Below are 12,104 nucleotides of genomic sequence, written 5' to 3' on the forward strand. Positions count from 1 at the left end.
CTGTTTCTAAAACCGGCAATATCCACACCTCTCTGGAGAGCAGCCCGGAGTGCGTCTTCTGACCATGATTCTGGATTATATGAGTAAGGATTTTGCAAGGGTCTACTCCCGTTAGACATCCGCGCCCTTTGCGGAGTAATTTAAACCAGATTGAATCATGGTAAAGCGCAAGTTTTAAACAAGGCTTATCAACTTGCGATTCTATTTTTTGGGCGTTGGGCTAGCAACCTGTTAGTATCTGAATTCAATTCTGAAATCCATCATTGAGCTGATTCCTTTGAATATATTGGCTATTTCTCCTCCGTGAGGGAAATACGTGGTTTAATATGTATGTTAAAAAATATTTTTAATTTTTTGAAAACTATTTTTTTTTGGACATTATATACTCGATGAGAAAATTCGTTTGAAGTCTTAATAGCCAGCCAGTAAAAGCCACAAATACTCCAAGCTCGACCGACATCCATAGACACGAAGGGCAAACTCGTGAATTTAATAATACCAGTGAGCAGGTAGCAATAAATTTGTGTTATCAGATTTGTATGGGCGTGCGTCAATAATAATCATTATAATCAGGTGATAACTGATAAACAGTTATTGGGTTATCACCGAGCGCATGCTGAGGTGTTGGTGGAGTGCGGTGTTTCTGATCTCATACTGGGGAATTTTTCTTTGACCTTTGGCGTTTGGGCGGTGGTTTTATACGAAGCATTTTTCGAGCGGGTTATTCACGATGTTTCATATGTTTATCGGTTATTTACTAATTATTTTAATTCAAACTTATTTATAATATTTCGTGTTAAAATAAAATTTTTCTCCTCATATTTAAATGAATAAGATAAAGGGAGAGGGAAAAAACAGACATACCTACGTGACATGGAGTTGGGGTATATAACACCTAATATCCTACCCCTAACGAGTCACTATGAAATGGTGTCATTTTCCTTACCACAAGGTAGATACTACTTCTGTCCACTTGATACGATCTCTGCATACTTCTTTCGCTTCAACCACATTCACAACTCTCTTCATTCAAACTCGTCGGTTTCGGTTAGGTACTTACTCTTTTCGTGACAAATCGCCAGGTCGGCCCTGATTTGAACATCTTACTTTGGTCACAGATTGAGGTCAAACACCCTAAAATTTCCAAAATGATGCAAAAAAAAACACCCACTTCTATTAGCTCGCCTCTGTTCTGGACTTATTAACACAAATATAATTGTACTTGCAAAACAAAACACGTAACAGGATATAATATTTCATGTTGGAGATAAGATTCCCAAGGGCGTAATAATTTAAGAATTATCATCATTTGTGCAGACCTAGTTAACTCCAGTGTCTGTGCAAACTATTCAAGTACTGCTAACATTATAATAGCCTTCGTATTCCTGGCGTTGCGTCCGCCCTGGGGAAGAGCCCGGGGTTCGCATCTGACCAGGACCACACGGTATTTTGAATATTTCCTTACATATACCTCCTTTTTCATTTTCATCCCTTTCGGGGTAGGCAAAGCCAAACGTTACAAGACACGAACGCTGCTTAGACCTGAATGGTTTAATTATAGAATTGTTTTTAATTCAGTATTCTATTTACTAACATATTTTAATACGCTGTTACTTGCTACTTTTAAGAACAAGATGATTATCTGTAAAATTATCACACTATCGTATTTAAAGAAGTTTAAATCAGTTCTGGTCGATTTGCGTCATTGGATAATGAAAAATAAATTATAATGCCACAATAGATAGCGTTACGGCAACTTTATGTAATAGTAATGCGGTATTTTTATCTATATGTATGTATTTTTATCACAGTGCCAAGATTTCATTATCTCTGGGCTTTTAATCCACGCTCGTTTGATAAGATTGATGTTGGAAAGCAAACGAGATGGTATCAACCGACTTAAAAAAGAAGGTTTTCATTTTTTTTTTTGGTATTTGTTTGATGAGTATATGTAAAAACAAATAGAATACACTTGAAAGAGCTTTTGAACAGTCTATTATGTCCAAGGACATAATTTAAGCGGGGTTATATAAAAACGGATACTATACACACCACAACTTATGCCTTTAACAGCCTTCCGGTTATCCGAGTCAAATTATGTATTGGAGATATGCAGAGATTTCATACATACATATAATCACGTCGATATCCCTTGCGGGGTAGACAGAGCCAACAGTCTCAGGCCATATTCTACTGGATGGCTTAATAATATCACGTGTAGAACGAATATTTCAAATATTTGACTCGACCAATCATCAGCCTCGCAAACGCCTGGCCAAAATGATGATGATGATGATATCGGGTGATGATTAATTGACTTATTTTTTTGTTCCAGATCGACGAGTCTTCGCTGACGGGCGAGTCTGACCACGTGAAAAAGGGGGAGTCATTCGACCCCATGGTGCTATCCGGTACTCACGTTATGGAAGGTGGGTTAACCTAACGGTATTCGTGGATACTGAACCATTGAGTGAGAACCTTGATCTTGACACTCTCCCTTACGGGGCAGGCAGAGCCAAATGTCACAAGACACGAACCATTGAGTGAGAACCTTGATCTTGTCACTGTCAGTTGACTGAACTGACTTATAAATGAGTACATTGTTCTGTCAGGCTAAGAAATGTGCAGCTAAAAAAATAAGCAGTAACTGAGGAGTGTCTATATAGTATATCTATCTTTTCTGTCAGCTAAAAATAAATAGCAGAATAAAATTTGTTTAATAAATTTCGCTCTACGAGATACTTAAGTATGGTCTAATTCAACAAAGAAATAATTTATTGCAATGGTACAGTCGCCTGCAGAGAGAGTAAACCTCTCCTTCAACTGAAGTTGATAACACAAGTCTCGAACTTAGTTTGGGGTAACCTAATCTGTGTAACGTGTACCGTATATATTTATGTATGCTTTGGTTTGTATCAACATGCGAAATGTGTCTCTACAAGCGACTTTGTACATTTTACATTACAAATTACAAATAATAAATAAATAAACGTCGTGCTTTCCCCCGCGAAGAACAGAATAAGGACAAAACTTCACAAAGATCAAGTTTATAAGGGCAAAAAATATATCGAACCTTTTCGCTTTTCAGGCTCGGGCAAAATGCTGGTGACAGCTGTGGGTGTGAACTCTCAAGCTGGCATTATCTTCACGCTGCTGGGGGCGGCTGTAGAGAAACAGGACAAGGAGATCAAACAGATGAAGAAAGGTCAGTGGTTACTTTCCACCCTCCAAGTAGTTGTTGAGGGAGCGGCTTGACGCGATCCGTGTTATGTTGGCATGCTGAATTTGACTGAAAAGAAAAATTTTAACTATGTTGGTATCTGTTTAATATCAAAAAAAAAGAAGTCATGTGTTTTGAAATAGAAGGTTATGTATTGTGTAATAATAGTGAAGTAAAGGTTTAAATGCCTACGCGCGGTTGCTCTAAGTAGTAAGTTTTAATGTATTCGTAAAACTGTAAATAAATGCATACGGGACGAATCATACCAGATTGAGCGGTTTCTAGTCATAAAGTTCAAGACTTGTGTTATGTTATGGGGTACCAACAAAATGATACTATTTTCAAGACGCAGAATAATCAGAGAGTTTTCATCATGACCTAAACGGGGTTCAAACCTGCCACCTATGATTCAGAGGCAGGACCACTACGCCACACAAGCTAACAAAGTAGTAAAAGAGAATTCAGTACTATGGTTCCACTATAAGCCTTCTATACCGCAGTTTTATAGTAACTCAGTAAAAATTTTACAGTTGCGATAAAAATTTAGCATGCCAACATTGTCAATAATACAATATCCGAAATCGTGATCAAACCGATCTACGCCCAATAGCGAATACCCTGCAACAATAGTTATCATTGTGGATTTGCTCATTTAGACATTAACCTTGTCGCCACAAAACTATGAAGTTAAACTTCACATAAATTAAACAATTCTCAAAAGAAGTCTTAATTAGCTAGATGCCAATTACTATATAAATACAAATTGTTGATCTCCAATTTAGCTCGACATGTTATTCTTTTCATTTTGAGGTGTCAAAAACATAAAGATCATTAAAAATTAACTTTATTTTAAAGGGGTGTCAGTTTTATGCCGCTTTGGGAAACAAATGTTGTATTTTATTTTACGACCTACGACAAGTTCTTATGATAAGTTTAATATATGCAGCAGATGAACATAAGACTTTCTGACTGACTTATTTAAAACTAAGAAATGATAAGGAGGGAGTACTATTATCCTAACTGGCAACTAGCTTAACATATATAACTAAAGTAAAACAAATAAATGATAACTTCTAAAAAAAGTTTTGTGGTACAGCCGTTAAAATGTTACGATTAATCCATAGTTGAGGCTTGCAAAATATACCAGCTTGCTTGATAGACGAAAATCGACTTTACGGCGTCGGTGTATAGTCGATTTTACTGATATAATCAGCTTGCCATAGACTAAATGAGCATAGACACTCCTATGCTTCGTTGCATACTTAGTGTTCCCACAGTAACGTATGGAATTCCTCCCGAACATTTACCATTTTGAATCACCGCACCCCATCCCGATTTTGAGGTTACAATTAATATAGTGGAAGAAATTAGTACACATGGAAGTTAAAAAAAGCAAATGTATTTTCTTCAGAACTATTTCAGCTGAAATTTAAAAAAAAGAATTTGACATTGATACAATAGAAAGAGACCGCAAAAGGCTTGTCTCACATTGCTTCCGAACTACAACAGATTAGATATTTTTTTTGATACCAATATATTATAAAACTTACACGGACGAGATAAAAGGAATAGAGTAAGAGTTTTGGTAAATGTCACATGTTTAAAAAGTTCTGACAATACTGTGCTTTCTGTGGAATACTGGCATAATATGCAGGCTTTTTTTTATTTTTTTAAGAATTTCGAAATATATAAGTATACGAGTATAAATTGGAATTTAGATAAATGCAACAGTATAAAAAAAAAACAAAAAGTAGTAATTTCTTCCGTCAACTGAGATTATTTTATTTATTGATGATTGTCCACGCCATAGTACATTTAGGGTTATGGTTACATACAAACATTATTTACATACTGTTATCGTTATATGTTGTTCGTAATGTATGTGTTTTGACTAATAGCCTGAGTTGTCTTGTGGGAGCATGTAATACATTTCAAATTTTTGTATTTCCATATCTTTCACGTCTATAAATGTCTTCTTTATTACGTCAAACGTCAATAAAAAAAATAATCTCCTTTGAAAAATACTCATAAACATTTACTTAAAATGATACCCCTTAAAGCATACATTTGTAAATGCAATTAGATGACAATTGAACACTTGTGGACATGGAAAAGTGAACACATATATAATAATCAAAATAAAATCCGCAAGCGTTTAAATTGTTTGACATGATTCCCCTTAGAATTAGTGCCACCAACATTATAGTGTGATCCGTTCAATGACATCCAAATTTTTTTTTCTCCACCCCTGACCCCGGCCTGCTGCACGCCCCACCTCCATGTCGCCGATGAAAATAAATAAATTAAAATTAAAACTAAATAAAAAAAAAACATACACATTGATATGCATCGTGTAATTGTCGTGTTGACTGCATGATGTAAAAAATATACACATGAAATCGTTGTTATAAATGTGTATGCTTGTATATTATCGAAAATAAATCCAACGATTATGGAACTGATGAAAGTAGAAGCTAAAAAGCAGCAGAAAAAAGGAACCCAGCGCAAGAGTCTACCAGGTAAGTAATTCCTTTGCTACCTCCCCGCTTCGGAAAACCCCTCGTACACTCAAGGCCAGAAATACATATACACAAGCGCCTGTTTAATTTTCTTTCAGATTTGTTTCTCTCCAATCTAAAGAGATTGGATTACAACCCCTTTTAGTCTAGTAAATATGGCGATATTTAAAAAAATACGTACGGCCATGACAGACAAACTAAAGTCGTACAGTGAGGAGAAACAGCAACTGCTCCCTGTACGATATAAATTGATGCTTTATACAGTAAATTCATCGGGTTAATGTTTGTGCTTACGTCTTAGCTTTCAAGCTATGTTGTGGAGGTATGATTACGTCTGACCTTAAGTGTACTTGAGCTAATAATAATACGAATCCTACATTAAAAATCTTAGTGTGTTTTAGATAATTCAGTAACTTGGTGATGCTGTAGTTTTTTTTTAAATGAGTAACAGACTTAAAACTCAGCACTTTTATATTAATATACATTATTTTACTTAAATAAATCAAAACACACGTCATGTGATACATTTTTAGATTGCATTTTACATTCTTAGAATCACTGTAGTGTTTTTTTTTACTAATATAAAATAAATTTATCTCGTATTTATTTATAGTATTTAATTAAAATGACGCTTAAAACTGTTTAATATTCCAGTAAAGAATTAATTTTGTTGTAGTTTAAAATTTTGGATTACTGAGCAATTGAAATTCACAGAAAATATTTGCACCTTTACTTACTTGATTAAATTTTTAAACCAATAATTTGCCCTGAAATGTATTAACTGTTTTTGTTGTAATTTTGGTACGGATATGATGCTATATAAATTTTATAGTTAATTTATGCTCTATTGATGCAGTTAAAATTAATAATTCACAATTGGTTTAGACGAGTTGATAATTTTGAGAGCACTTCAAAACACTTAGTAGTATTTATAAATTAGACCGTAGTTCAGTTATTTCTTACGTATTTTGTATTATGTATTTAGATAATGATATAAAAAGAATAGATTATTGAAAACAATTTGATACGGTTCCTATTTTAGTCTGTTTGTAATAACGACTTAATATTAGATGTTATTTAAAAGTATTTTATTATTATTTTTTATATGGGGCTTAAGAAAAATGCATTATGGCATCCTTTGGGGTATCATTTGATTTTATTTTTGTTCTGAATTTAAAATTCATTTCTTAAAACTACAGCCCTTTTTAATAGGTGTATATTTTAGTGTGATTGTGTGATAAACACGCAACTTGCAAATTCGAATTTAAAATAAAAAAAAATCAAATATTCTAAATTCAAAACGTCCCGAAAATAGGAAAACTTTATTTTTTCTCACTGCAATCACGAGCAATAGCATCACGTCCGTACAGCATTGCTGTTTGGAAATTAAGACAAAAAAAACCTTAGGCGATGAAGACGTGACGCTGCCAGCGTCGGGGAACAGCCACGGGGCCAACCACGCGCGGCCTGACGACAACCACGTGGCGCCGGCTACGGACAAACCTGCTGCTGAGGCCTCGCACAAGAAGGAGAAGTCGGTGCTGCAGGCCAAACTCACCAAGCTCGCTATACAGGTTCGTATCTTGTCCATACTCACTCAATGGTTGACGCGATGATGGACCACGGCTGCTGAAGCAGTTGGCACTGTTGGATAAACTCATCAATCTTTGTATAGGTACTTAATATGAAAGCTGTTTGTCCTATATCATCATAAATAAAGGTCTATGTATCTCAGATTAATGCAACAGAATAATAATTTATACGGTTAAACCTGGTCAAAAGTACCCGAAACCGCCGAGCTTACATGAACAAAGTTATGAATGTGGATGAAGCGAAGGAAGTATGCAGAGATCGTGGCAAGTGGAAAGAGGTAGTCTCTGCCTACCCCTCCGGGAAAGAGGCGTGATTTTATGTATGTTAAACCTGGATCAGATTTTGATTTAATTAATATGTCCTTTTGTGCGATTAAATTCTAAAGCCTTTAGGCAAAATACATAGACGGACTAACATACTTACCAGTTGTCAACTTCTTTAGCATAAAATGTGCGTTGTCAGTCAGTTTGTAAGTAAGAGTTTTATACATGATTTTATATTTGGTCACAGATCGGTTACGCGGGCTCTACGATCGCTGTCCTTACCGTCATCATCCTAGTCATCCAATTCTGCGTTCACAAGTTCGTCATCGAGAAGAAACCCTGGAGCGCGGTGTACGTCAACAACCTGGTGAAGCATCTCATCATCGGAGTCACTGTGCTGGTGGTAGCTGTTCCTGAGGGTCTACCGCTCGCCGTCACACTGTCACTCGCTTATTCTGTCAAGGTGAGGAAGATAGCTGGTTAAGAAGACTGATGAAGTCCTTCATCATCGAAATAAAGTGAATAACTTCATGCTTGGCAGAGATTTTGTTCTTGTGGCGTAGAAACCACTATTTAACTTAGCGATTTGACGAGTCTACGGCGAGTGACTCGAGTCAGAACTTCGCAAGCCAAGAAAGCCAAAGCATCGTCCTACCTTCCCTTCCTCTCTCTCCCTATAAATCAATGAGAGAAAGGCCTGACGTATATGTATAGTCTTATCAATATACTCATTCGTTTCCAGAAAATGATGAAAGACAACAACTTGGTGCGCCATCTTGACGCCTGCGAGACCATGGGCAACGCTACCGCCATCTGTTCTGACAAAACCGGAACTCTAACGACCAATAGGATGACGGTGGTTCAATCGTACATATGCGAGAAACTGTGCAAAGTGACGCCCAACTACAGGGATATACCGCCAGAGGTCGCTGACACGATGGTGGAGGCGATATCGGTCAATAGCGCGTTTACTTCCAGAATTATGGTGAGTGGGAATGATTCATTATTTTCTATCTATCTCTCTCTCTCTCTCTCTTAACTTCTCAATAGGATGAATCTGCGAGAAACTGTGCAAAGTGACGCCCAACTACAGACATATACCGCCAGAGGTCGCTGACACGATGGTGGAGGCGATATCGGTCAATAGCGCGTTTACTTCCAGAATTATGGTGAGTGGGAATGCTTCATTATTTTCTATCTCTCTTTTTCTCTCTCTCTCTCTCTCTAAACTTCTCAATAGGATGAATCTGCGAGAAACTGTGCAAAATAACACCTAACTAAAGGGATATACCGCCAGAGGTCGCTGACACGATGGTGAAAGCGATATCGGTTAATAGCGGGTTAATTTCCAGAATTATGGTTAGTGGGAATGCATCATTATTTTCTATCTCTCTCTCTCTCTCTTAACTTCTCAATAGGATGAATCTGCGAGAAACTGTGCAAAATAACACATAACTAAAGAGAATATACCGCCAGAGGTCGCTGACACGATGGTGAAAGCGATATCGGTTAATAGCGGGTTAATTTCCAGAATTATGGTTAGTGGGAATGCATCATTATTTTCTATCTCTCTCTCTCTCTCTTAACTTCTCAATAGGATGAATCTGCGAGAAACTGTGCAAAATAACACATAACTAAAGAGAATATACCGCCAGAGGTCGCTGAGACGATGGTGGAGTGGATATCGGTTAATAGCGCGTTAATTTCCAGAATTTCAGTTCTCAATAGGATGAATCTGCGAGGAACTGTGCAAAATAACACCTATCTTCTGATTTTCTGGTTATATTTTTTTCGAATATGAGTTTTAGGCACCAATTCCCAAATCATACACAACTTCAAAAGCACTTTCAAAGTGATGCCATAATATTGTCTGACTTTTGTATATTACATAAATAAATTTATACACGTGGAAAAGAATTTGATTAGTGAACCTTGTGAGTTTTGACTTTTAATTGTGACCTAAACAGGGAACAAAAGTCTTAAGACTGTTTTTGCTGCGCCACAAATAATACAGTCTTTCTCATTATTTACTACGTGTTTAATTGGTATTTTATATATATCATATCAATTTCACAAGCTATTTTTATACTTTTCCACAGCCTTCACTAGACCCCACGGGACCTCCAATGCAAGTCGGGAACAAGACGGAATGCGCCCTTTTAGGCTTCGTGGTAGCCCTGGGGCAAAGCTACGAGACGGTCCGGGAACGCCACCCGGAGGAATCCTTCACCAGAGTGTACACGTTCAATTCCGTGCGCAAGAGCATGTCCACAGTCATACCTTATAAGGGCGGATACAGGCTGTACACTAAAGGTGCCTCCGAAATTGTTTTGAAGAAGTGAGTTTTATTATTATTTTAGTATTATTTTAATAATTATAAAGTCATCGGTGGCGTAGTCTTACAACAGAGCCAACAGTCTTGAAAGGATTGAAACGCCACGTTGAGCTGTATGGCTTTATGATGGAATTGAGATTCAAATAGTGACAGGTTGCTAGCCCATCGCCTACAAGAGGAATCCTAAGCTTATAATGCCTATCTCTTAGTAGCTTTTTACGACAACCACGGCAAATATATGGAGTGGTTCAATTGCAAAGTGTCGGAAGACCACACGGCACAATAAAGGGTATTCTACATACATACATATAATCACGCCTATATTTCTTGCGGGGTAGACAGAGCCAACAGTCTTGAAAAGACCGAATGGTAACGTTCAGCTATTTGGCTTAATGATAGAATTGAGATTCAAATAGTGACAACAGGTTGCTAGCCCATGGCCTAGAAAAGAATCCCAAGTTTGTAAGCCTATCCCTTAGTCGCCTTTTACGACATCCATGGGAAAGAGATGGAGTGGTCCTATTCTCTTTTGTATTGGTGCCGGGAACCACACGGCACAATGAAAGGTAATTTATTGTATTTTTTCTTTTTAACAGATGCGCATTCATATACGGTCACGAGGGCCGCCTGGAGAAGTTCACGCGGGACATGCAGGAGCGGCTGGTGCGGCAGGTCATCGAGCCCATGGCCTGCGACGGGCTGCGGACCATATCGGTGGCCTACAGGGACTTCGTGCCCGGCAAGGCGGAGATCAACCAGGTAACCCGTCGGCTGGTGGCGTCTCCTTCCCCCTGGCTAAGGCCAGGAGCTAAGAAGTTCCAAGCTAAGAAGTTCCGGTCACGTACGTCACCTATCTTGAGAGGAAAGCGTGGTGCCACCCGAAACGACGCTCCTTTTATTTTCTACTTTATAAACCTACAAAACTCAATTACACGGAGTTTATTCATATTTTTAATCAATATTTTTCAATAAACGGGTAGTGTGAATATAAAATAAAAATAAAGTAATAAACGTAATGATGGTACGGAACCCTTCTAGCGCAAGTCCGACTCGCACTTGGCCGGTTTTTCATTTTGTTTTGTAGTCGAAGCTAATTCAAAGATGGATTAAGTAAAGGATATACATAAGTAGGAGAGAAGTGACTAGAGATATGGCAAATGACAAAAAAAATGGGAGATATTAACCAGTCCAAGTAAAGAGAATAATATAACAAAGAAGTGTTGGATATTGAAACTAAAAACCATTAAAAAAATACTGAAAAACTCATGTAAATGTTTAAAATAATATTGTCAAATCTGATTCTTGCAATAGCTCTCATACAGAAAGAAAGCCTTAAATATAGTGTAATAATAGAGTATTAAAAAGCAGACTTTTAAACTAGTTTTGTTTCAGGTTATGGGCCCAGCACGCTTCCACTGTGCAAATAATTAATTTAATACGTTTCTTTCAGGTTCACATAGACCAAGAACCAAACTGGGATGATGAAGACAACATCGTGAACAATCTGACCTGCTTGTGTGTTGTGGGCATCGAGGATCCCGTCAGACCAGAGGTGAGGATGATCAGATCCCGTGATCAGGTTAAACGGTTTAGATGTCAACTGATCACTAGTTACAATTTGCATTATGGTATTTTGCTGTCATTTTGCCCACAAGTCCTATAAATTTTGGAATTATTATGATAGATTATTAAATATATAGTTATTATAGATTATTATAAGATAATAAGATATTCGACATAAGAAAAAAACCACAGAAATTAAAGTTATACTCTATATCAATTTATTTTGATCCGATTTGAATTAAGTTCTATAAATCTGCATTGGGAAGCTTTTGAAGAAATTAGTCGAAGAAATAGGAATCCTTTTTTTAAGTCAATAACATATTCCATTTCACAGGTACCCGAAGCCATTCGCAAATGCCAGAAGGCTGGCATCACTGTCCGCATGGTGACCGGAGACAACGTGAACACTGCCAGGTCCATTGCCGTCAAGTGTGGCATCCTGAAGCCCACGGACGACTTCCTCATCCTGGAGGGCAAGGAGTTCAACAGGCGGATCAGGGACACCAACGGGGAGGTCAGTCTGTTTGTGTGTCACCGGGTTGATGTGAACACGTAGTCCATTGACATCAAGTGTGGCATCCTGAGTCAAAAGTGGAGGTCAACTTGCTGGT

At 37.4% G+C, this 12,104-nt stretch overlaps 1 protein-coding gene across 5 annotated transcripts in view; it reads left to right on the top strand.

Annotated features, from left to right (window-relative positions):
• LOC106142774 (plasma membrane calcium-transporting ATPase 3) overlaps window positions 1-12,104 on the top strand; it is a 107,417-nt gene that overhangs the window by 74,046 nt on the left and 21,267 nt on the right. For 3 of the 5 annotated variants that reach the window (XM_060951540.1, XM_060951542.1, XM_060951543.1), the window contains exons 7-16: window positions 2,336-2,429; window positions 3,089-3,205; window positions 5,692-5,739; window positions 7,147-7,313; window positions 7,843-8,058; window positions 8,338-8,580; window positions 9,695-9,933; window positions 10,527-10,689; window positions 11,381-11,482; window positions 11,828-12,007. In XM_060951540.1, coding sequence (XP_060807523.1) covers window positions 2,336-2,429; window positions 3,089-3,205; window positions 5,692-5,739; window positions 7,147-7,313; window positions 7,843-8,058; window positions 8,338-8,580; window positions 9,695-9,933; window positions 10,527-10,689; window positions 11,381-11,482; window positions 11,828-12,007 — 1,569 coding nt within the window. The remainder of the gene's footprint in view (window positions 1-2,335; window positions 2,430-3,088; window positions 3,206-5,691; window positions 5,740-7,146; window positions 7,314-7,842; window positions 8,059-8,337; window positions 8,581-9,694; window positions 9,934-10,526; window positions 10,690-11,380; window positions 11,483-11,827; window positions 12,008-12,104) is intronic. The other 2 variants (XM_060951541.1, XM_060951544.1) reach the window with 1 other exon arrangement.

Source organism: Amyelois transitella, chromosome 25 (assembly GCF_032362555.1).
Source record: "Amyelois transitella isolate CPQ chromosome 25, ilAmyTran1.1, whole genome shotgun sequence".
NCBI lineage: Eukaryota > Metazoa > Arthropoda > Insecta > Lepidoptera > Pyralidae > Amyelois > Amyelois transitella.